Source organism: Rattus rattus, chromosome 16 (genome assembly GCF_011064425.1).
Source record: "Rattus rattus isolate New Zealand chromosome 16, Rrattus_CSIRO_v1, whole genome shotgun sequence".
NCBI classification, from domain to species: domain Eukaryota; kingdom Metazoa; phylum Chordata; class Mammalia; order Rodentia; family Muridae; genus Rattus; species Rattus rattus.
Window position 1 is genome coordinate 36,055,249 of NC_046169.1, and position 26,648 is coordinate 36,081,896.

General features: G+C 48.9%; 1 protein-coding gene across 1 annotated transcript in view; it reads right to left on the reverse strand.

Moving 5' to 3' along the window:
- Positions 1–2,249: 2,249 nt before the first annotated feature.
- The window catches only part of Ksr2 (kinase suppressor of ras 2), a 362,348-nt gene continuing 337,949 nt past the window's right edge, over positions 2,250–26,648 (reverse strand). The window contains exons 15-20 of the mRNA XM_032886286.1: positions 22,639–22,735; positions 21,153–21,286; positions 12,964–13,095; positions 7,529–7,658; positions 5,624–5,757; positions 2,250–3,371 (exon numbers count right to left, since the gene is read on the reverse strand). Coding sequence (XP_032742177.1) covers positions 3,365–3,371; positions 5,624–5,757; positions 7,529–7,658; positions 12,964–13,095; positions 21,153–21,286; positions 22,639–22,735 — 634 coding nt within the window. The 3' untranslated portion in view covers positions 2,250–3,364. The remainder of the gene's footprint in view (positions 3,372–5,623; positions 5,758–7,528; positions 7,659–12,963; positions 13,096–21,152; positions 21,287–22,638; positions 22,736–26,648) is intronic.

Genomic DNA, 26,648 nt, shown 5'->3' on the forward strand with positions numbered 1-26,648 from the left:
CAAACTACAATAAAAAAATCCTTAATTCTTTAAGTCAGTTTACAATTTTGTACTGGGTCACCTTCCCAGCTGCCCTGGGGCACATGCAGTCTGTGGGCTGTGGGTTGGACACATCTAATAGCTCACAGCAGCCTCAAGGGCTTGATTCACATCCATCACCACACCTGGCCAGTCAGGGTCAGGGAGCTGTCTGTTCCATTTCAACCTTTGCATTTCCTGTAGGCTGCCCACTAAGACAGCCCGCTATATCATAGGCCAGCCAAACCGACCACAGACCAAGCCACAAGATATTTTGACTCTACAGGTCACAGGGACTGTCTTGCAAATAGTTTTGCCAATGCTAGGGACAATATGGGACTGGTGGAAAGTTTGAATCGCCTTGAATTTGCCTGAGTCATATTTTTCTTCTTTTGACTTTTTTTTACCCTCAGTTGCAAAGGATGTAAAAATCCACTTTGCAGGCTGGAGCTCGATGCCCCCAGCGAAGTGTTAAGTGAGTGGTTCTTCTTTGTCTGTGCAACTTAGGTGACCACATGCAACTGGGACAAGGGATACGGGAGATGAGGAAAGTCTGGTGCATGCTTGTGGCACAGGCAGGACATGAACATGGAGTGTGAGGTGCCAAGTGTCCTGAATTTACAGAAATTATTTCTCGAGACAAAGTCGCATGTAGCCCAGGTTGCTCTCAAACTCACTCTATAATTAAGGATAAGCCTGAACTTCTGATCCTCCTGTCTCTACCTCTCTTGTGTGGGGGTGTAGGCATGCACCATCACACCAGGTTTATGTGGTACTGGGGATGGAACTTGGGGCTTTGTGTGTGTTGGACAAGAGCTCTACCCACCTCCTACTCTGGGTATCCTGGATACAGTCAGTTGCCTAGCAACACCAGCCTAGGATTTCTATTGGTCAAGAGTTCAAAATTGCTACAGAATACAGGAGCCCATGGGGAAATGGCTTCCCACTTCTTTGTCCAGTAAGGGGTTAAACCCCCACAAAACAATCCAAGGGGCTACTTGGAGTTTCTAATCTAACTCTGGGGATGGGGACATAGATGATGTCCCAGTACAAGAATTGAAGGGACTCATCCCCTCTGAAGCCCATGTCTTGAAGGATTTGCAGTGTGAAGCAGGGACAGAAGCCATTTGGTGTTAGTGGAGCGGGTGGCTGGTCTGGCAGAACAAGGGACATTGTACAAAGCGATCTGCTGGATGGGCCAGCAGTTGGGAGGGGAAATGTTTGTAACTGCATGGCCTCCTCTCTTTCCATTGGCTCTGTGCAAGGTGAGGGAATACATTTTCCCCAGCTGCTTCCTCAGGGAAGAGACTTATTTTTTTTTTAATTCCTTAATTCAGATGTCTGTACATTAAGGGGCTACTAGCAAGCCACAGCCGGTTAGCTGAAGGTAGGGAGGGAAGCCAACGATGAAGCCTGCAGCCCAGGTACAGGTCTTGGTGGGTGTGGAGGTCAGGGAAGAGCAAGGTGACATTTGACCTAGATCCAAGAGACCCCGATCCTGTAGGTGGAAGAGTGGTGTAGGAGCAGGGAAGGCCCAGACTCACCCTGTATCATCCAAGTACTTACTCACTAACAGCCTCTCAGAAATCCTATGTAGTCCAGACCTGTTATCCTCCTGCCTCAGCCTCCAGAGTGCCAGGATTACAGGCAGGTTACCACCACACTCATCTGTGGATGTGTGAAAGACTGTAGACCCCAGCTTAAGTGCAGGGAGAACCCTGGGAGGCAGGTGACTGGTTACTCCTTCCTGAGGAGACGCCTTCCTCTGGCTTCCTTGGGGCACCCAGAACTGTACCCCACCGGGTCATTCAGCTACAAACAGGAGAAGATGAGTGGGCCCCAGTTCCCCGGGGGACACTTCAGGGTCCCAGTGGTTCAGTCCTCCCTGGTCCTCTCCTCTCTTACTTCCTCCAAGATACAAAGACCTGTGACAGAGACTGGGGTCCGTGGACCAAAGAGGTCCTGATGGGATTAAAGAGAAACGAGAAATTCTAAGATGCCCAGAATCTGCTACTTCTCTGCTTGGGGACAACTTTTCCTTTCGTGTCAGGTCCGATTGCTGGGGACGAGTGGAGCAATGACCTCAGGGCTCTCCTTCCCATTCACTCTGTACCACCCACCCTCTCCATGCCTCAGGGAGGATATGTGTGGAGGAGGGGTGCAGCCCAACACCAACCAGAAAAGTTTCCATCTCCAGCAAGGAATGAAGAGAGGCTCGAGAGACAGAGTGGGCACAGTAAGGGAGGGTCCCAGGGTCCCAGGGTCCTCAGTGGGGAAACCACTCAGGATTCAGCACCAGGCGAGGGCAGAGACCTTGGGAACCTCTCTGTGTATTCTCCCCTCACCTCCCTGACAAGGAACACAGCCGGTGAGAGGCAGGGAGACCGTTGTAAACAGTTACACGCACGCCCGTGTAACCCATCACGCACACCCAGGACCGCATCCATCATGGTGGGAGAACTTAACCCCAGCAGTGCTAGCGCCACAGAGAAAACTCACTAGACCTCTCTCGTCACAGCTCCCGTTCTCAGGACTCAGACTTTGGGGGAGCCATGGATGATGGTGAACTGTCAAGGGCCCCCAGATGTCATGTCAGCTGAGACGCTATGGTGTTCTCCAGGTGCCCGGGATAGTGTGGGCAGAGGTGATTTAGAACAATGTTCTTACAAAACAGGAGGAGGGTGAAGGCCAGGGACTGGTCCTCAGAGAGGCTCTGTGCTACAAAGACACACAGGACTGCCTACTGTCCTTCGGAATTGCGTGCTTGGCGGCTACCAGTCACTTCCAGCTTGGAATGGGGCCTCTGAAAACAGATGTTTGCAAGCTCAGCCTACCCCCTCCCTACCCTGACCTTGGCCTGGGAGCCTTGACAACGGAGCAGGTGTGTTGTTTCTGGTTCCCTGTCCTATGTTCCAGGATAGCATGGCTGGGGCACTCCATAGCTGGCTCATCCCGGCGGAAGGAAAGTAGCTGGCCCCGTCCACGTGTAGACACACGCACGCACACTGGTCCAGCGTGTGAGTCCGCGTCTGCCCCCAGGGCGTGTGTCTTGGTCCCCACAGCCCAGAGGTGTTGTGCTCAGTCTGCAGCTCTTCACGCCATGCTCGGGACCCTCTCTGGCCCAGTTTGATCCTAGTTCAGTGGTCCCTGATCCTGCCTGAGTAACGGGGTACAAGTCGAAGGTGTGGACAGCCTCTGCAACGTTGTCCGTCACGCAGGTCTCCCAGGCTGAGCGGTGTCAGGACTCCCTGATGGTGAGCCTGGGCCTCCTGAGCTGGCAGAGGGCAGAGCAGAGGGACAGAGGTGGTTTGGGGGTGAGGCAGCTGATGCTGGCCAATGTCCATGGTCACAGCCTGGAAGGAGGAGAGAAGAAAGGGTGGGTTACGGTGATGTAGGTACCATGATGACACCTTTTATGTGCTAACATCTTCTCAGAGGGTGGCTTCCAGTGGCCTCCTGCCCTTTCCAAGGAAAAGGGACTCCTATTGACCAAGGTCTATTGGGCACTAGACTCTACACTGAGTGTGGGCTGTTCCTGATCTCATTTGAACCTGGGGAGAGGTTTAGTTGTGGCATTTTGAATCCTTTTTCCAAATAAAAATTGGGGCTCAGGGAGGTTATGTGATTTAGCTAAGAGAAGTATCAGGGTCGAAATTTGAACCCAGAACTCCATCACTACAGTGGGGAGTTTAGGTTGGGAAAAACTTGGGAAAAACTCCACTGTTTAGGTTGGGAAAAACTTGACACATTTTTGAATGGAGACCTGGGGTGTCAGACCAGACCTGTGCTGTAGATTTGACACTGGCAACAGCAGCAGACCCTCACGGTCCTGCCTGTGCCTCTTAGAATGGACTCGGATCCCCCCACCCCACGGGGGTTCAGCACACAGAACGAATAACAGAAGACTGGTGGAAAATTCCACAGGATTTCTAGCCTCACGAGACACAGGATCACAACTTACTTCTCTGTTTCTTTAGTCTCTTCAGTTTACATCCAGAGCAGAGCCTAGAAAGCAAGGCTTTCTGCCTCTTCGATTCTCAGTGAGTTTAAGCCCTTCTGCTCAGTTGAATGTTTTTGCTCTCGGGCCACTAGGGGCTAGCCCAAAAGACCTTCAAGTTTTAGAGCACCAGATATTCTGAGGTCTTGCCTGAACTCCCAAGTCAGTTCTTTCCCTGTTCTGGACTCTCTTAGCAGGCAGTGTAGAGCCTGTTTGAACTGCCTCCTGCCTGTTTCTTGCATGATTGGCTCTAAGTGCCACTGCGATGCCAGTCTGAGGCTCTTACTTCCTCCTGGTACACGGTGGTTGCCAGGATAGAGTGAACATTAGTTATCTGAGGCTTGGTGTGCCCGGTGCCAAGCACATGACCTTCCTGGGCCCTCACAGTATTCCCACTGTGGGTTCTTCTGCCTTCAATGTTCAGAGCATGAAATTATAGCTCAGGGAAGCCCATGGATATGCCCAAGCCACACAACTATTAACAGCAGAGAGGAAATTTCAACCTGTGCCCCTCTGATGGTAGATCCTGTGTCCTTTCTAATGTCCCAGGGGAAAGGTGGGCCTCTGGGATGAGAAGCCATGTGAAGATCAGAGGCCAGGGATGTCTCCTCACCCAGCTCTCCTGGGACTTTGAGGGTCTTCCTGGGGTCCCATTGTGTAACTGACATCTACATATCTGTGTGTAGGCATGCCTGGTGAATAGCGAGGGCCATGTTAAGGGTGTGTATGCACATGTCTTGCATGCCTTACAGTATCACTAAGTAACTGCCTGGGTTTGTTCCTGAATTTCCTCTATGAACAGGCCTTAGGGTGTACTTCCATGGGATGCTATTGTGTATGGAGGTGTGTGTACAACTGAGTGTATCTCTCTCTCTCTCTCTCTCTCTCTCTCTCTCTCTCTCTCTCTCTCTCTCTCTGTGTGTGTGTGTGTGTATCTGTGTGTGTATGTGGAGTACTGCTTCTGTGTGTGTATACTGAGTTTCCCTGGAAGTGCCTAGGGGGACAACAGGAAATGAGGCCCCCTAAGCAGCGTTCCTCACATCTTCAAGAGATATCTGTCATGGAGGCAGGCCTGGGGAGGGGGCCCCAGGGTAAAATGCATGCTCCCAGTCTTGGAGGAGGCCATGGACCTACAGCTAAGGCAAAGGGCGAGGAGGGGCATGGAGCCTCCTAAGGAGGAAGCAGATGCAGAGGGTGATGAAAAGCTGGGAGCCCTTCCCGTCTCTAGACTTGTGCAAAGAAGGATTCTGGGAGCTGCGATCTGCTACGATGGGGCAGGTGCTGGCTCAGGTGGGAGGGGCCCTGCCTGTCAGCTTCATGGAGGAGACCCCAGTCACATGACAGATGGGATGTGGTCCTTCCATGTGCTGTTGAGACTGAGACAATATCTGTCATCAGGAAGAGCTAAGGCAGAGGTCACTGTGCCAGCCATAGGCAGACACTGTTTGGCCCCAGGGTCATAATGGGCTCCCCAGGACAGACACACTGGTAGACGAGTGTGGTGGCTCGGTGCTGGGTATGCAGGATGGGGCCAGCTGAGGGAAGCGTTGGAAGGAGACAAAGATCAACAGGTAATGCAGCGGGGGAGGTGCTGGGGTTAACACGTACTCTGCAGACTTCCAGAAGTGTCCAGGGTGCGACAGACGCCGGTTCCGCTTTGGCAGTTTCTCTAGCATGTCCATGAGCTTGGTGAAGGTGGGCCGCTCTTCCTGCTCGAAGGCCCAGCAGAAGAGCAGTATGTCCTGGAAGAAACCAGTGAGCCATGACTGGATCTAAGAGGTGACTTTCCTGAGTTCTCATCTAAGTCTCAGCGCCCGGGCCTTGCTCTAGCTCAGCCATTTGTGCATCCAGCTGGTCCACTTCACACCTCTCCATTAACCACCCTTCAACCCATTGATCAATCTACTCACTCATAAACGTAAGCATCCTACCCACCCATCTATCCATCCATTCAATCACCAGCCACCACCCATCTATACACTCATATACACAGCCATCATACTCATCTATCCATCAACCCATCCCTCTATCCCTCTATCCACCCATCCATCCATCCATCCATCCATCCATCAACCCATCCATCTATCCATCCACCCATCCATCCATCCATTCACTACCATCCATCCATGCATCCATCCATCCACTACCATTCATCCATCCATCTATCCATCCACCCATCCATCAATCTATCCATCAACCCATCCATCCATCAATCATCCATCCATCCATCCATCAATCTATCCATCCATCCATCAATCTATCCATCTATCCACTCATCCATCAATCCATCCATCCATTCACTAACTACTATCCTTCCATCTATCCATCCATCCATCTATCCATCCATCCATTCCTAACCACAATCCACCTACCCATTCGTATCCACAGTCACCCCTGCCATCCATCTATGCATTCACTCACTAGCCACCATCTGTCTATCTGTTCATACACATTCCCACCCAACCACCCATAAGTCTACTCATCATCTACATATTCATCTATCAACTCATCCATTCATCCTTCATCCAACACCTATTATCTGTTTATACACCACCTGTTCATACCATCCATCCATCCATCTGAACTTACCCATCCTCATTCATCATCTATCCCTCCAACATTCATCCACACATAAGTTATCTACACTCTCTCACCTCTATGTCCACTCACTGCCCACCCATTCATCCATCTATCTGTCTACAAAGCACAATCATTTCTTTATATCATTTCCCTTACTTATCCTCATCTACCCATTTACCATATCCCTCTGGGTCTCCCTCCTTCCCCTCTTTCATCTACCTCATGAGTCCCTTTAGTGAGCCGGGGAGGCTCCATGCTAGAAGGCCCAAGACATGCCAAGACTGATAGGTAGTAGCTGCTGGGATTTTCTTGGCAATTTTCTTGAAAGCAAGGAATAGAAGGAATCCTGAAGTTGCCAGCTACCTCCCACTAGATTAGTGGATGTCCCTCAAAGATTCAGGGGAGAAAGGCTAATTTTCATTATCTCCTTCCTCAGGAAAAGGAACCTGGAGGCAGGTGGTCTTGACGAACACTCAGGGTAATTACTGCTTTCCTGACTTACTGGTCAGTGTTCTCCCCATTGCGTATAAGAGGATGACTACTCGCTTACCACCAGGCTCCTTGGTTTCTGTCTCGCATACTTTAAGTTAGACAATGGTTCATACTATCATTAGATGCAAGGAAAATGAGTGTTAATACTGTTTGTGATATTTTAATGAATAGTCTTTAAAAAAGTAACAGAACAGGTATTCTTTGGTTTTATCTGAAGCAGCAATCGATTGCTAAAAAGGTAAACAAGTTGTTGCGCCCCTGGTGGCAGGCACCTGGAATTGCAGGCATAGTGCTGAGAATTTGCCCTTAAAGCTCCAAGGAGGTCATTTTCTAGCCACTCTCTAGGAAACTCTGTATAACCTTCATACCTAGGACCAAGACATCCCAGGACCGTATCTGCCTCTTTCCTTGTCTCTAGACCCTGCCTCTCATAGGACTTACCGAGATTTCTTTTCCCATGCCAATCTGGCTGAGGTTGGGTTTCATTCCTGCGCCCATCTGCCAAATTATTGCCTCTGCTGGTTGGGTCTTGAATGGCCACTCCCTGGCATGGAGCTCATACCAGATGGTGCTGCCAGACAGTGGAAGAAGTTAGTGAGGCATTGCTGTGGTGTGCCATTTGTGACCCTGGGGCCCCTTTCTTCACCCACTGCACAAATAGGGGTAGCATCCTGGCTCAGGGGTAGCCTCCTGGCTAGCCATTTCCCTCTGCAGTCTCTTTGCAAGGGGTTGGCAATTTGTTTAAAACCCTCTTGAAATTAGACATTAGGCGCGTTGTTTCAGAGTACCTATTTTGATGTCAGGATGGATACAAATTGTACCTGAATAATTTAACACAGTGCGTGGCCACTCGCAATTATATATTTAAATTCTATACTTGGAAACATGCTATTTGAATACTTTGTTCATGAAGTTGTCCTCTTTGGTCTTATATGTAACACTGAAAAAAGTGGAAACAGTGTAACATCTCAGTAGTAGTCAGCAGATGTATTATGATGATGACTCTTTTAAATGAAACAATTGCCTGGAGATCGGTCTTACATGTAACACTGAAAAAAGTGGAAACAGAGTAACATCTCAGTAGTAGTCAGCAGATGTATTATGATGGTGACTCTTTTAAATGAAACAGCACCATATTGCCTGGAGAATATTTAAATGCAAGACATTTTGATGGCATGAAAATTTCTCAATAGATCACTCTAAGCGTAAGAAATGGGATGATGAAGACTATATATGGGAGTCTTTTAAAGCACTATATATGCATGGATTTGGGAATATCGTGGAAATCAACATGATGGTGAGGAGTAGTGGGCAAGAAGCTTTTATATTCATACCCGTACACTGTAAAGACGAATCGTAGTGTGGGATAGCAGAAAGAGACATACAGCAACTGGTTGTGATGCAGACTGACCTAAGTCTATGCTAGTGGGATGATGTGATGCCAACACTGTTCCTTCTCTCTATGCCAATGGGAGAATGTCTCTGTGGGACACCAAGCATCAGGACACAGTGCTAGGATTGCTCTGCTGTGTATCTGCCATGCTGCATGCCCCATAAGTCACAGCAATGCAATAAAGGGAGAAAAGATGCTGACAGAGACTTTGACCATGGATGGGGTGACGGCTGGATGGTATGTAAATGAGGCGCCCTCAGTGGTGAGTATGGTGGTGGATGAGCTCTCCCGGGGAAGCTGGCATATCACTGAGCTATACTATGGCTAATAATTTCTATTCCCTGAGAAGCAGGTCTCTCACCTCAGGAAATATCTCAGTAACCCCAGGAAAGAATGTTTCCTCCCCCACCCCCTGCTCCCGGAGGAGCTTTTCTTTAAGGAACATAAAGCACTTCAGCATTCTTTTGATGGATCAAGGACTGTGTCAACTCAAATCTTCACGGGCAACTTTATTTTATTTAAACTTGTGTTTTATTTTTAATTAGGAGTGTGTGGGGTTATATGCACGCAACTGTGAGTGCCTGTAGAGGCCAGAAGAGGGCATCAGAGACTCTGGAGTTACAGTTGTGAGCTGCCAGGGTGCTGGGAACCAAACTTTAGACTTCCGAGAGAGCAAAAGTGCTCATAGCCATGTAGCGCTAGACAGCCTGAAACCTGCAGAATCGTCTCCTTAGTCCCTAAGTGTTCTGCCCAAGCATGAGCTTGACAAGGACAACGGCAACAGGCCACATTAAAGTTGGGAGAGCCCAGAAGGTCTCAACCCTGTGAAAAGAACCACAGCTACTAAGGATGCTGAGGGCAGGAGAAACAGTCCTCCTCGGGGAAGAGCACGCCAACTGGTCATCCAATACCAAATGGTCAGTCCTGAAAACGTACCTACAAGTGACAGTACACAGATCAAGTATATTTAAGAAAATGCACGTACATACATGTGCATGCCACATATACATGCCTGCAATAACAACTAAAAGAGAAAAGGGACCATGAATTTGAAAAAGAGCAAAGTGGGAGGAATGGGGGTGAAAGGAAAAACGATGTGAGTATACCAGCTCAAAAATTAAAATAAAGTTAAAAAATAAATATTTAATGTCTACATGACGAGAGAGGGAAGGTTCCTGGCTGTGATGGGCAACCGCTTCTCAAAGCACTCGGTGGTCCCCCTTATATGGGATTTCTCTTACCACGCTCCAACTCCTCACATTCAAATAAGGTCTGAAAATCAAATGGAAAATTCTAGAAATGAACAGCTTGTTCTAACAGTTCACTGTCCCGAGTAAATACGAGAAAAAAAATCTGGATTTTATTTTCTCTGGTGCTGGGGATAGGACCCGGTATGTCGCATGTGATGAGTGTACCCCTTCAATCAATGGCTTCAGTGTGGGAGCATGAAGGTCATCTTGAAAGGGTCTTAGGATGAAGGCGGGGCTGGTCTGGTTTTGAGTTGATGGGACAGAATCCAGGGCCTCTTGCACACCCTAAGCAAGCACTCCCCGCTGAGCCTCATGCCTAATGCTTGGTTCGTCATTTTACTCTGATGCTTTGATTGGTTGATGACTTGCTGGCCCTGGTGGACCATGCCCTGACTAGGTTAGCTGACTCCCATACACAGGAAGGGGTTGACCAGATGACTCAGACATCTCTGATCAGCTGTGGACATTCAAGGTCCATGTCCCAGTCCCCCATCCAGAGCCCAGGAAATGACTTCAGCTCACGGATGGTCTTCTGTCTCTTTCTTGTGTACATGTGTACATGTGCCCATGCTTATGTATTTATGTGCACATGCCTGTGGATGTCAGAGATCTCCCTCAGGTGTCAGTCCTTGTTATGTCCACCTTGTTTACTTGTGACAGGGTCTCTCTATGTGGCCCTGGCTGGTCTCGAACTTACTACGTAGACCAGACTGACTTTGAACTCTTAGAGATCTGCCCACTTCTACCTCCTGAGTATGGAGGTAAAGGTAGGTACTGCCATATGCTGCTTCTACCTTGTATTTTAGGCAGAGTTTCTCATTGGCCTGGAATCCATCAGCTCATGTAGACTGGCTGATAGCTCCAGGGATCTACGTGTCTAGGCCTTCCTGGTGCTGGGATTGCAGGCATGCACCACCTTTCCCTGCTTTTTAGGCAGGGAGCAGGAATTGAACTCAGGTCCTCACATCTGCATGGCATATACATAGGACTTAGGCATCTCCCCAGTTCCTGCATAGGTTTAATTAAAACGAATCTGCAGCAGACAGAAGTGGGGCCTTGAGTGTGACTTGCTTCCTGGTCTGTGGGCTGCTTGGTTCAAAGCCCCGGCCATAGAAGGAGGATGATCCTGGCCCGAGTCACAGATCTGCCACCAGTTGGCCACACAGTAGGTCACAGCCATCTGACCTTTCTCTTTGTGCCAGTCAATCCAGGACAGCGTGGTCCCAACTTAGGAAGGTGTTTATGAAGACAGTGTGCTACCGTGCACGTGAAAAGCTGAACGCAGAGCTCGTACACTTCTGCCAGCTTCTCTGTGCTCTAACTCTTTCCTGAACATGAGGTTCCCTGGCAACAGGAGGCTCCTAATTGACTGGAGTCCGAGAGAGAGCAAGGGGTCCTTTGCAATCCAACAGTGTCACCAATAAACGGTTCATTAAAACTTCCTTCCTAACCCAACTTTTTTTAAGAGGAAAATTCACTTTAAAGAGTAGAAAAGGAAAAAAAAAAGTTATAGCCGAAAACTCCGGTGGGAAACCAATTACTTACTCTGGTACGTTTCGTTAATTACATTTTTTTTCTTCCGCTAAATTCACAGTAAAAATATACCAACTTAATTACAGCAATTTGGTTCCAGATAATGATATCTAACTAGATAAAGATCTGGGCATTAACTAGTTACAGCAAGCGATGGCTTCTCAAGGGGCTCGAAGGAGATCTAAGGACTGAGGATCTTCTTAAAATGCGCAATCTGGGGGTGCTGACAGTGAGGGCTCGCTGGGGCGCTTTTCTACAGGAGACTGACTGCCTCTCTAATGCGCTTTAGGGATGACAGGTCTAATTGCACAAATCTACAAGCCTGCAGCTTCCCCCATCGCTGTTCCCAGCACTGCCTCCCAACTCTCCGAATCCATCCCATGAATAAGGGCTATTTTGGGGATGGGCACAGCATGGTTATTTAAGGCACATGGACAGCTATTTCCTGGTTGCTTCTTCTCATCTGTTGTTGTTGGTGGTGGTGGTGGTGGGGTGTGTGTGTGTGTGTGTTTGTGTGTGTGTGTGTGTGTGTGTGTGTGTGTTTGTGTGTATGTCTATGTGTGTATTATGTGCTTATGTGTCTTATATAAGTATGATTATAAATACACACGTGCAAGTTTGTACAAATGTATAGAGGTCAGAGGTCACATTGGATATCTTGCCTCAATTTCTCTCCACCTCATTGTTTGAGGCGGGGTCTCTCGTTAAGTTTAGATGCACTGAATTAGCTAGGATGGTTAGCCATTAAGTTCTAGGGACCCATCTTTGTCTGCCTCCCCTGCACCCAGCCACCCAGTTGTTTAATAGAGTCACTAAGGTTAGAAACGAAGGTCCTCATGATTGTGTGACAAGCAGTGACTGAACCATCTCTCTAGAGAGGTCAAAGCCACTCGGAAGTATAGCGTTGCCTAGCACGTGCAAGGCCCTGGCTCTTACCTCCAGCATCTTGAAAAGAGAAGATAAATAAATTCCAAAACTCCTTCCTAACTTAAAATGGCAGAGGGGATATTTCCTGTCCTTGAAGGCTGTCTGTACTTAGCGGCTTGCCTACAAGGAGCCACTGGAAGGAGACAGCACCTCTGATTAACTAGAGTTGCTCTCCTAGTCAGGAAACTTGAGAATGCTTCCAAACTCAGAGAAAGTTGGAAGGTGACAGACATGTGAATTTCCCTGGTCACCATCATTATGCAAAGTACAAACACGTCAGAGTATCCTGTTGCATGTAGAAACATCATTCAAAAAGGGAAACAAATCTGGTGGGCGTGATGCTGTGTAATTCCTTAGGCTTAAGCTCGTAATTGCAACAAGACCCTTTGTTGGCATGTTGGGCGCATGCTTGGGCAGCCTCCACTTGGCAGAGTGGAGCGCTTACTACAGTTGAGTGTGCCTGAGCAGCCATCTTGGAATTGGCTCTCTGGCAAATTGATGTACAAACATTGCAACAATGTAACAATGAAGCGATACACAATGAACGGATAGATGGATGGATGGATGAATGAATGAATAGGTTAACTTGTCATAGCCAGCAATTGGTTAGGATCCAGACAGACAAATGCGTTACAGTCACTCTTTCTACTCTCAAGCTTACTCGGAAATCCTATCACCTTGCCTTTGCTAGCATGTGCTGGACTCTTCCAAAGGTGTCACTATTCAGTAATCCCATACTGTGGAGGTCAAAGGCCTGGGCGTGGCCCACTTACCCAAGTGCAAAGACATCCGAGTGCTTGGAGAACGGGAGCTTGTCCTCTTCTGTGTCAGGGGACAGCTGGCGGATGATCTCTGGGGCTAGGTGGCACAGCCAGCCGTTCTGGATCCGCAACTTGTCATCCCGCCTGGAGAGGCAAAGCCAAGATGAGGCTTGTTTTGTAGCACTGATCCCAAGTCTTGGAAACACCTCAACCAATTTCCTACTTTCTCCAAAGGCATTTTCTGACTCTCCAGTATGTCTGAGACCCAGGGTGAGGCGGAGAGAGAAGATACAGGGAGGCAGGTCCAAGCCACGCCCAGGTCCACACCTCTGTTCTCATGCCCATCTTTGCTCAATACCATCCATTCTTGTTTCCACTTGTTGCACTCTGCAGTCTTAACGTTACCTCTGGAACAGTGGCTCTCAACCTTCCTAACACCGTGACTCTTTAATACCGTTCCTCATGCTGTTGTGACCAGACATAAAATTATTTTTGTTGCTATTTTGTAACTATAATTTTACTACTGTTACAAATTGCAATGTAAACATCTGTGTTTTCCGATAGTCTTAGGCGATCCCTGTGAATCGCTCAGCCCCCACAGCAGGACACACCCCACAAGCTGAGAGCTGTTCTAGGGGAGCTATGCAAAAATCTCACAGATTAAAACTTCAAGTCCCCCAAATAGTGCATTCTCATAGATTCCTGGCACCAGACCTGAATTGTGAACAAAACCAACAGAGTAAGGGCCCCTGCAAGTGGTCAGGAAAAGACCACTTTCCAGTGAGTGAATTAAACAGAAAAAGGCCACATAGTGATGAACAGAACATGAAGAATCACAACAGAGCATGTGTACAAACGTGGGACAAATCTGAGCTAAGTACTATGCAGCAGAGGATCCAGCCCCATGAACAAAAATATGGTATCTTAGCCAGAAGGGAAAACGAAGTCAAAGACCCAGGAAGTGCCCAGAGGAGAGTTCTGGAAACCAACAGATGCCAGTACACAGGGAGGCAACATGCGGTCCATGTAGGAACTGATTTTAGGTGGCACTGTCTCCCCCCACCTGCTCCTCACCCCATTATAAACAACAGTGCAGTGAACGTCTGTGGGTAAATGCTGTGACTGTCCCTCTGTGTGTCCATCCCTATCTCTGGGATAAGTAACCAGAGGAGGAGGCAGGCCAGGTTGTTCCAATGCTTTGTAAGTCTTCAGCAGACCGGAGCCTTCCACTGGGGATACATGACTAAGTGGCCCTTGCATAAAGTCTTCAGTGATCAAAGATTACTAGAGAAGGGGCTGCATACAGACAGACAGACAGACAGACAGACAGACACACACACACACACACACACACACACACACACACACACATGCACACACACAGTGCTCATGCCATGGTCAGAGAACAACTTGCAGGAATCAGTTCTCTCTTCCTAGCATGATGGTCTCAGGGTTCGAACTCAGGTCACCTGGCTTGGCGGCAAGCACCTCTACCCAGAGAGCATCTCACAACCCCTGATTCCACTTTAATTAAACTTGAATCTGCACAGCTACACCTGTCTGGCTGGCAGCCCAGATCTAGATAACGATTTACTAAGACCATTTTTTTTTTAAAAAATAAAACAACTTAAATGTATTTTAATAAGTGACTTTTAGCACGGCCATAAATAGAAACTAGTATTTTTCCAATACACATTAAAATGAAGATAGAACATACTTGTTCGTTCCCTCTTTAAAAATCCAATTGCAGCCTACGCTCTCAGAGACCCTGGGCATAGAGAAGAAAACTCTTAATGAGGTGGCAGGAGTTTGGGGGTTCAGGGTTCCAGACGTGCTGACGCATTTGCTAGTTGGCTGAGGGGGGCTAGGAACATTCTCGACATGCAGCTCTCCGAGTTACGCTTTCTTCTTGGAGGGTACACGGTAGATCCATCTGGATAGACACAGCTATCGAGAGATTCCCTAGTCAACTGCTGAAGGAAGGAGACTGAGCTGGGTGGGGTATCACTGAGTTTCAGCCAGGTACTGTGTGTGACCCAAGGCTCTGCTCAGGGTACCCCTCTATCCAGCACAGGGGCCAGTCATCCACTCCCTGTATTCCTACACAAGGAGCCAGATGCAGTCAGATGGCCACCGAGAAATCTATTCTAACTCAGGGCTTCTCATCCTGAGTGTCCTACATGACCGCAGATGCTAATCTGTCAGGTGGGACCCTTCTGTGCATTGTACCATGTTTCTTGAGACCCCTGGTCTACACACACACACACACACACACACACACACACACACACACACACACACACACACACACACCACACACTAGCTATAGCAATGAGAAATGTCTCCAGGTCCTTGAGCAGAAAAACATAGCCCCATTTCATACACATTAGAGAAGAGAATGATCCAGATTCCAGTGTCAAGAATGTCTCTATTGTAAACGAAGAACATGATACTATGTGTCTCCTGCCAGTACAGAGGGCCCAGACCCTGTAGCAAACCCCGGGCTTGGCAGAGTTGAATGAGATCTTTCTTCTAGAATCAAGAACACCTCCTGGCATATAAGGACTTAGGTACAAATTTTGGGCTTATTAGCTATGAGGCCTCAGGCAGACTCTGGTCTCCATTTTCCCATGGGCCAAGTGGGCACATTCGTTTACACTTCAGATAACTACAACAATATGAGAGTGTCTAGTTTAGGGCTCTGTCAGCTGCCAGGGCTGTGTGACTACTGGGTAGAAATGATTACATGCCACATCCCACACACAAATACATCTGTTTATCTGGAGGACTCGGGAATGGGGTTGTGATTGCAGTCCAAAGAAAGAATGTCTACGTCAGAAGAGGGAACTTAAGAATGAGTTAGGCAACCTTCCCCGGGCATGGCCAGGACTACAGAGGCTGGTGGCCTGTGTACCCCTGGGACAGGAGAGGTTGTGGCAGGCTTACAAATAGGGCTGGCATAGGCACATGCCTGGAAGAGGGTTAGGAGCCAGGCTAAGTACAAACACCCCAGGGTGTCCCTGTTCCCACGGCAACTGGCCCATCAATGACGAGCCCAAATCATATTCATTATGGTTATTATTATGATTAATAACAGGCTGTGTATGGCTGGCACGGCAGGGCTGGCATCTGAAATGACACTTTCTCTCGAGGGTGGCAGAGCAGCTGTTTGCAGGGATCTGCGTGGTTACCTCAGTGCTTCCAGTCCAGGTAGGTCTCGCTCTGATGAGACCTACTGTGTGCCATGTTACCTGTCAGAAAGGGGTTGCTTGTAAGCTCACCCGCAAGGGATTCTCTCTTGACTGTATAGGTAAGAAGACAGGGCTCGACCTGGCTAAACCATCTGCCGAGGGCTGCCGAAGTGATAAGTGCATCATGCTACATCTGTGCGGTCACTCCTGAGACTAGACCCTTCCCTGCAGTTCTCTGGGGTGTTTTAGGGACAGCAACCCTGAGGTTGAGACACAGTCAGCCCCTCACATCCTGGATCTGAAGTACTGTTGTTACTCTATATGAAGTCCTGTTACCAATACACTACCTATTCCATAGGCTCGGGCATCGGGCGCACACTCAGTGAACGTTAAGTCCCTGTCATCTATCCTGTGAACTCCCTGGTCCCCCAGGTTCTCACGCTAAAGTCTGGACTCTCAATGTGACCGTCACTAAAGGCAGGGCTTGTAGGCTCAAGCTTTTTATATGACACAAAAGCAGAAAGAGGGGCCACTGGGGAAAAGAGAAGGGGCCAGAAAGAATGGAGACGCACAGAGAGGGCCGTAGGAGGCTGAATACGAGCGGAGCACACGATACAAAGATGTGTGCACGTCACAGTGAAACCCGTCACTTGGTACAAGGAATGTGTCAGTAACTTACTCTTTGTGCTACATCTTTAGTTTTAAACCTTTGAAGTTTATTTCTTAATTTATTTGTAGGAGGCAGGAGGTGGAGCGTGTGTGTATGTGTGTGCGTGCGTGTGTGCATGCGTGTGTGTGTGTGTGTGTGCGTGTGTGTGTGTGTGTGTGTGTGTGTGTGTGTGTGTGTGTAGAGGACATTGTAGGAGTTGGTTCTCTCCTTCCGCCATGTGGATCCTCGGGACTGAACTCAGATCATTAGGATTGACCTTTACCTGCCTACATCGTCTTACTAGTGTGTGCTTGTACACGCACATACTACTGTATGCCGTGTATATGTATATGATGCATATGTATATGATGTATATGTGTATGTGTATGAATATGTATATGTGTATATGCATGTATAATACATATATGATATAATTATATATGTGTAATGTATAATTATACAATTCATATATATACATAGACATATGTATATATTATATATGTATATATACATTTTATATGATTTAGCTTGAGCATAGGAGACCTCAAAGTTTGCCCCCATGGTAACAGACTTCTTCCAACAAGGCTACATCGACTCTAACAAGGCCACACCTACTGATGGTGCCACTCCCACTGATGGTGCCACTCCCTGTGGGCCAAGCACTGAAATACATGAGTCTACGGGGGCCACACCTATTCAAACCAACACACAGGGACTGTGGCAATGCTGTGAGATGTCTGACCATGCTGTTTGTTGGAGGAATGTGGAGGACTTTGGACTTTGGACTAGGGAGGGAATTGGGCACTTTAAGCAGGGCTAATGAGCTCTCCTAGTGGGAGCAAGAAAGACGGTGCTGGAGGCAATTTGAACTGTGGGGGCCCAGCTCAAGAAGTTCCAGAGGGGAAGAATATTAGTAACTGGCCTAGAGGTTGTTATCGTGGTATTTTGACAAAGAACGAGGCTGCTTTTAGTCCCCGTTCTAAACATCTGCCCGAGGCTAAATTGAAGAGTTTTAGATTAATGGCCTTGGGAGATCTAGCAGATCTATAAGGAAAAGGAGCGAGCTGGACAAAGAGAAACACAAGTGGATAGTTAGAGGAGAAAGGAATAGCAGGAAGTGTACTGGAGCTGAGTCCCACACTCGAGGAGATAAAACGTTTAAAGAAAGACCTGCTTCAAAATGAAATAAAGGGAGTGGTGACCTCAGGGAGAGACCCTACTTCTGGTACCAAGTTCTGTCTTGGTCAAGGCTGCCATGGCCATGATAAACACCATGACCAAAAACTTGACAAGGAAAAGGTTTATTGGGCTTACACTTCCACATCAGAGTTCATCATCAAAGGAAGTCAGGACAGGAAATCAAGCAGGGCAGGAACCTGGAGGCAGGAGCTGATGCCGAGGCCGTGGAGGGATGCTGCTTACTGGCTTGCTCCCCATGACTTCTCAGCCTGCTTTCTTGCAGAACCCAGGACCACCAGTCTAGGGATGGCCCCACCCACAATGGGCGGGGCCATCCCCCATCAATCACTAAAAAAATGCCCTATAGTCTTGCCTACAGCCTAGTCTTATGGAGATATTTTCCCAGTTGAGGCTACCTCCTCTCTGCTGACTCGAGATTGTGTCAGGTTGACACAAAACTAGCCAACCCAGAAACAAAGGCTAAACATGAGAGCTTTGCCTCTTTCTTTGCTCCTTGCTTCTCTTCTCCAAGCTCTCCTCCGTCTATCTGAGAGCGAATACAAGGATATAGTGAGAAGGTAGCCATCTATAAACCTGAAACAAAACTCCGCAGAAACAGTCAGCCAGGCCTCGATCATGAAGCCTGAGAAAAGGGAGGAAAGTTCTACCTGTGTACTTTGTCAGCACCCACCTCGCTACCTTGCTGGAGTAACCCCAATTGATAAGCACCCCATGAAGGTCTCCGTGGCTGCATGCTGCTTGGCTGAACAGAGACATAGACTTGTGAACTTGGGTTTCATAGTCATGTGGCTGCCTACTGGTCTGACTGCTTTCTCACCTCAGCTCCCATCAGCCACCCCCACGCTGCTGGGCAGGGCTCCAAATGTTCAATGGGGTCTCCTAGGTCACCTGCTTGCTCCTGTTTGGCACTGTTCCTGAGACTCCACTACGTCTCCCAACACTAGAAGGGCATGGTGACGACAGCCAGGATGGGACAGAGATGGGGTGGTCATTGTCTGGACAAGGCAAGAAAACATAGATTCTTTAAAATGGCCGGGTTTCTTTCCTGGTTGGTGGCACACTGGGTCTCTAGGAGGAGTAGAAGGGAAAAGTGCCCAAAGTCTTCCTCTTCTCCTTTCCCGCCTCTGCAGTGTGGTCTCAGCAACAGAGCAGAAGGAAGAGTATAGTCAGAGACTCTTGCCCCACCTGCTGCAGTGAGGCGGGCAGGCAGATGCAGACATGTGTTACATTGTAATTGTGAAGCGGTCCGCAAAGGCTCACTGTTAGAGGCTTGGTCCCCAACCAGCGATACTCTTTGGGGAGGTTCAGCTGGGTAGAACCTCACTGAAGGAAGTGAGTCGCGGGTGCTGTGAGTCTCCCAGGGATTACTTCCTGTCTCTCATTTCCCACTTCCTGTCAGCCATGAGGGGAAGAGGTTCCTCTTCCACTTGGGCCCTGCCTCCATGATGCCTGCCCCAGAGCATGGGACCAAGCAGCCACACTGAAATCCAAGACTCTGGAAGCCTTGATAAAGCCTTCTTCCCTTAAGCTGTTTGTACCAGGTGTTCTGTTCACCTCGAGGAACAGGTCACCAGGAAGGCCGGATCTAATGTTTTGACCAATTCCAAATCTAGTTAAAGAAAACACTTATCCAGCCTCCATTCATTCCATGTAAATACTTGGGTTCACAGTGACGTCACCAACAGCGTCCCTAACCTTGCTCTGACTCCGGGACCCTGGGACACAAAAGTCAGTGTGATTCTCTTGGCAAGCCAGGGACCTTGGTATTGCTGTGGGGACAGAGGGAGGAAGAAGCCATACATGGTCCTTCATGGACTCCCTCCCTCTTTCTGTCTATTGCTCTGTTTGCTTCCCTCTACGCCTCTTAAGACCATAGCTAGTTCTAGAACCTGTAACATCCCTTTTAGATGGGATGGGTGTGTGACACCTGGAAACAGAAACCAAGGCTGCTGGCTGTGTGTTAGCACACGGGTCAGAAACAGCTTACACCATGTTCTGTTAGACTTCAAGCACTCCAGACTCAAATTCAAAGGTAGCTCACAGCAGGGAAAAAGTCAGGAAGACAGGAAGATTCCCCTCAGAGAAATGTGGCTCTCTAGAATGGCAGAAAGTTAACCACCATGAGAAAAATCACAGCGCTGTCTCCCTGCGGAGAGAAGCCGTTCATTCCATGATGCAGGGTTTAAGATGCGTGCGCGCACCGGCCGTGTGTGTGTGTGTGTGTGTGTGTGTGTGTGTGTGTGTGTGTGTGTGTGTACACAGCACACACTCCAAGTTAAAATCCTCGAGGGCAGACCTTTTGAGTTATAGGCTGTTTATTTGGGCTCAAACTGTTTCTCACATGGCTGACTCAATGTGGCTGGCTCCGGGGTGAGTGGCCTCTGAGAGTTAATTACTCAAAGACGGTTAATCATTCCCTGGGTGATCCTAGGGAGGTCTATGCAAATGTGTGCTAATTACAACACAGCAGGACAGCTATTTGCCCTGTGTCTGATGCTACTCAGTGTCTTGGGCTGGATGCTTGTCCGGAGTCCTGTTTCCGTCTTTACAAGGATATCATGGTGGAGGCATTTTCAAATACACAAGGAAAACACTAATTCAGAGACTGCTCGCCACAGACTTGGCCACAGCCACAAGTTAAGAACTGCTGCTGGGGGTTGGGGATTTAGCTCAGTGGTAGAGCGCTTGCCTAGGAAGCTCAAGGCCCTGGGTTGGTCCCCAGCAGGGGGGGAGGGGGGGAAAGAACCAAAAAAAAAAAAAAAAAAAAGAACTGCTGCTGGAACCCCACTTGGCAAGAGTAGGCTCACCTAAAACCATCGCCCTTAGCTGTCTTTGGTTGCTGGACTAAAACTAATTCCTAAGACAGCTTGGAGCTTAGAGCTTGGGTGACCCCCAACCTAGGAAAGCCTCCCCACCCCAGAACAAGATCTTGTGAGATTTAGGGATCTAGTGGCACACTCTGAAAGGTCCCACTTTCAAGACAAGTGAGCAAGGCTCACAGAATCAGGAGGATGACTTTGGTGACCCTCACTGGCACGGCAGCCTAGCCACAACTTTCAACAACCGTAAGCTCAACGCACAATCCGAGTCACTTAAGACATTTGGGGTACGCCCCTACCCTGTGATGCTCATTTATTAAGAACCCCTCTACCACCTCGTACCTGCCAGCCTGCAGCACCCCGGAAATGCTGAAGAGCCCGAAGTCTGTGATGACCACTTTACCGTTGTCGTAGAAGACATTCTTCGACTTGAGGTCCTTGTGAAGGATGCCCTTGGCATGGAGGTAGCCCATGCCCTGTAAGAGATGAGGAGACAGGGACTCATTAGAGACAACCCCAGCACTTCCTTGCCACTCTCGCTTGCAACCTTAAGGGTGGCAGAGTGTAGGGTCTACCCACGGAGCTTGGGGAGAGGGGTGGCAAAGTGCATGTGAGTCACAGCCCACCATCACCCTCAGAGACCGGCAGAGCTGTCTCTGGAGCCAATCTGCTTCCTGTGCATAAAGGAGGGAAGTGTCTCAGAAGGAAAGAGGAGGGACACCAGAAAGGATGAGGACACCAGAGAAGGGAGTCCCATCAGTCATTTCCCCTCAATTCCTATTTTAAAGGGGGCCTCGCTCTTCCTGTTACTCAGAACACAGCCCCCAAAGAACAACCTGAGACACTCAGGGGACCTTTTGTGACCTCACATCAGAAACACAGAGGGAGAGTTATTGGCGGTCTAGGTCAAGAGTAAACAATTAGAGATTATTCTGACTTATCTTTGTCTGGGTGAGCAGTTCCCACAGATGTATTCTTACAGCCCACTCCTAAAACTTCCGACAGGAACTGAGGTCGAGTTCAATCCGCCAAGAAGGCAGCTACTGGGAGACTCTGGATGGCTAATCTGATTTCGTCCAAAGCAAGCCCCTACCCCCCACCCCCGGCAACTTGATGTTTCTCCAGCTATGGAGAGACAAGATGACTGGGTGTCATGGGAATTCCAGGACAACAGTATAACTGTTGCTAATGGTAGCAGTCTGAATCTGAAAGGTCCCCCTCAGGTGCATGTTTTAAATGCCTGGTATCTGACCAGTGGCACTGCTTTAAAAGGTTCTTAGGAGGTGGAGCCTACTGGAGGAAGCAGGGTCACTTGGGGCAGGTCTCTGGGGGAATGCTATCCCTGACCATTTCCCGTCTCACTTTCTGCCTTGTGGACTATGGTGACATGAATCATCTCTGTCCCAAAACGACAGGAGTGTCATTATGAACCAGATCCTGTCCTCGCATCTTTCTCATGACACCGATCTAAACCATGAACCAAAATGAGCCTTTCCTCTTGTAACCCTTCATTCAAAGTGACCCTGAAGGAATGGATCCACCATCCAAGAGAACGGAGAGGCTCGCCTGTACCCACTGGTTTTTCCCTGTACCCCAGTCCCTTGGTTATGAGATGCCAGCCAGAAAACACATTTGGGACAGTATCCCTAAGGACCATATTTTCACAGATTCTTTGTACACACCACCTGGTGTTTCTCAGACTAAATCTAATGCCTCTGAGGTCCAGACTGACCCAGACCCTGAGTCTTAGTAGGATCCTTGAAGGGACAGGCAGAGGGGGATGAATCTTTCTAAGTCCAGATGGGGGCTCCCCCACAACTCACTATACCTTAACAATCTCTTGTGCGATCTGCCTGGTTTTGTTGACATCCAAGACAATCTTGGCGTCCCTCACCACAGAGTAGAGTGTCCGTCCCTTACAGAGGCTGCAAGGCAAAAGAACAAGATCATTCGTGGAAACGACTGTTAGTGGTGAGAAAGACGGTCCACAACAGTCACCAGAAGTCACGAAGAGCTGAGCCAGTGTGTCCCCATGATGCCCATGTGACATTAAGAGGCCTTGGACTGAACCCCACAGCCAGTTCTGGGGTGACAATTTGCAAAGATGTCTTTGTAGATTCTTTAAGAATGTCAGGTGCTTCCTGACATGTAGAAGCCTGCAGGATCCAGCCAGGTCCAGAAGTGCCCTGTCGTGGTTTGAATAAGAATGACCCTTCATGTATTTGAACATTTAGTCACCAGGAAGCAGAACTCTTTGAAAGGATTAGAAGGATTAGGACGGATGGCCTTGTTGGAGGAAGTGTGCCACTGGAAGTCTGCTTTAAGGGTTCAAAAGCCCACAGCAGGCCCAACTCCCCACATCTTCCTCTGCCTATGGATCAGAATGTAGCTGGCAGCTCTTAGCTACCATTCCAGTGCCTCCCCGCTTACCACATGCTTTCCTCCATGATGATAATGGACTAAACCTCTGAAACTGTAAGCCAACCCCAATTAAATGCATTCTCTTGTTATAGTTCCTTTGGTCAGTGTCTCTTTACAACAGTAGAACAGTGACTTTCCCTCCCAACCCTGTGTGTGTGTGTGTGTGTGTGTGTGTGTGTGTGTGTGTGTGTGTGTGTGTGTACATGCAGTGCATGCCTGTTCATGTGTGTGCAGGTGGGACACGCGTGTGTATACAGGTGCACATGCACTTGTGTGCACATGCATATAGAGGCCAGACAACAAGTTTTGCCATCATTTCTCAGATGCTAACCTCTTTGTTTTGTTTTTGAGGTAGGATCTAGGTAAGTTTAGGCTCACCATGAAGGCTTGGATGGCCATTCATTTCTGCCTCCCTACCCCTGAGATTATGTGCATTTCTTTATATGGGTTCCAAGAGATCAGAATCAGCCCTTCGGGCTTCTAAGCCCAGCACTGAACCAAACAGGTCACATCTCCAGCCCCCTTCGCCCTTTTGGAGACAGACTATCACTATACAGCTCAGGCTAGCCTTGAACTCACAGCCGCTGGGATTACAGGCCTGTGTCACCATGCCCGATTCCCAGCCAGCATCTCGAGGGAAACCCTGATAACTTTTGGTCCCTCATGCCATTCAGGGACCGTGCACGCCATGCACGTCTGCTATGTGACCCTGCTGAGAGACAGGAGCAGAAGAGCTGTGGCTGCTGTACGTCATCAGCAAACGGTACATTCAGTCTTTTTGGGGGGGGCGTGTCTCTAGGAACAATGGCACCCAATCAGGCACCTGTCTAGACGGAGGGCGTGCACCCCACCTGCAGGCTCCTTGAGTTTGTTTCAGGGGCTGGTAGTTTAGGATGAATGAGGGCTGAGAGGGGGCATTGTGTGCAGCGGCAGCCCCCTTTTCACTCTGCAGCCCGCCTGCCTGCTCCTTCTCATCCTTCCTGGTGAGCCTGACTGCTGACAGACGCGGAACAGGTGCCGTGAGGAGCCACCAAAGGAACGAGGGAATGAATAAACGGACGAGTGAATGATATCTCCGGTCGAGCCTCCAGAAGCCAACCTCGGATGCGGGAAGCATGGAAGCCATCATATATTAACCTTCCCTCTCTATAAAATGAATGGCTTGAGTGCATTTCTTTCCATTCACTGTCTTATTGCTCTGGGCACGACGCTTCCTCCTCTGGTGTCAGATCAGCCTTTGCTGCACACCGGACCTGGCTGGCACGGTTTGCATCCCTCGGGTAGAAGGGAGAGTGTTGGAATCAGGATGCCGGTTCAAATCCTGGTCGTGCGCCTTGCTTCCTGGAAAGCCTTGGGATGGGTTACTCAGTGCCTCTGGGTTGCAGCTTCCTCATCTGTCAGAGCAAACCTGCTTTGTGGACTAATAGAAGGGACTGTGTGATATAGAGTCCTGCCTGGTGTCTGCCATCTGAAGGGAAGTCCAGCCTACTGGTTAGGGGACAAAAGTCAGACTCTAAGGGTTTGGGCTTCTGATCTGCCCCACGATGGCCGTATAATCCTGGGTACTCCTGACAAATAAGTTGGCTTTTATATCATAAAGTGGGGACAATACTCCCCGCACCACCCTAAGTCAGGTGTGTAAAAAATGTAGGCATCGTTCCCTCCACAGCACACAGTAGGTCCTCAGGGCCGCCTTTATGATCAACAAAATAGTGACCACATATGTGCAAAAGGAGAAACGACATGTTTATCCGTGTATCCCTTCTGGCCCATGTCTCTAGAATGTCCATCTGTCTTGTCTGTCCACCCACCCATCCATCCATCCATCCATCCACTCACCATCCCATATCACATTTACCTAGGGCCGTGATCTTCAGCGGGGACTAGTTTCTTCGCCTGTCCGGGGTGAGGTTCCAAGAGCAGCTGACTCACAGGCAGGCTGAGTCACCTGTTCAAGGTCGCCCAGCGCCGGAGCAGGAAGTCGTCTAAGATGACTCAAGGCTGCCCCCTCTTTGCGGGCACAGCGGCAAGTTTGCTGAGCCTCTGTGGCAGGGGTGGGGGAAGGGCTGGCTGAGCAGCCAATTTGGCTCTGTTTGACATTTAAGTATCAGAGATGGAAGACCGTGGGTGGATTCCCTCCCCTGGATACCTCGTTCCTCAGCGGCCACCTACACTCATTATAGACCAGAGTCCTCCCTCCTGCACACAGAACAGGGAATAATTGCACCAGGTTCCAAGACTCCCAGCATCTACGGTTCAGGATGACCGTGTGAAGTACCCTTCTCGGCCACCACGGACAGTGGCTGCTTCCTGTCTCACTACGCTAAGTTATCTGAGGATGCTGGCCAGAGTGGACACTGCTGCAGCCGTGATTTGGCTCATCTATGAATGCCAATATGCAGATAGCCCATGGCCGACAGTTCCTCTCCTGAATACATGCCCAGTAGACACGCACGCCCACATTCACCCTCAGATACAAGCTACGACATGACAAAACTCTAATGGCTTTTATGCCCTGAGGATCTTGGTTTCTTTTAAAAAACAAAGCGCAGAAAAATGATGGGAACATGTCTCTGTTTTAACCCCAGGTGTGGGATGTGGGGCTGCTTCAGATTGTCCACAGCAGCTGACCGATTCGCTCCTTGCTCTAGAAGGGGAGGGGGTGTGATTTTTGCCAGCTACAGATTGTTTCTGCGGATGGCGTGACATTTGGAATTCTGGGGATTTTTGAGGGGATTAAATAAGTGCTAGGGTCATCCCGATTGTTTGGTTGCTGTTGGTTGTGGCTTATTAAATAGTCACGCGCAAGGAAGAAACAAGAAAAAATTTAGATCTCCTCATGGCGAAGGTCAAGCTTGCCCCAAGGAACTTGACACCCCTAATCACAGGAAGTAGTCTAATGACGACGCTGTCAGCCTCTTCCCCCTCTATCCCTTTTTCTCTCCTACCTAGTGTCAGGGGTTGAAAGGGTGGAAGAAGAGGGGTGGAGAAGGATGGAAGAAAGAACCCACAAAGTAACCAACTATACTTCTACCCTCGTTCAGTCTGGAGGTGATCTAGGGCCCAAATAACTGTAGCCTCCCCAGTTCCTGTGCTGATGTCCTTAACCCCCCAGTGTGATGGCCTGGAGAGGAGTGAACCAACTGGGATGGTGACATGGAGCCTCAGGCAAGTGTCACCAGAGAGTTCATTCAGTGACCACACCACACGAGGACACAGTGTGAGCTGGCCTCTTGGTCTCGGACTTCAATCTCCAGAGAGATGACAAAATGTCTGTTCTTTATAAGCTTCCTGGCCCACCCTACATTATTATACCAGCGGGAGCTGAGCAGAGCCAGTGTTCATCAACAGAAACTGGGGATACGATGAAAATGAGCCACCCGACAACACGTGGTCACACGGCGTGTGAAATGAATA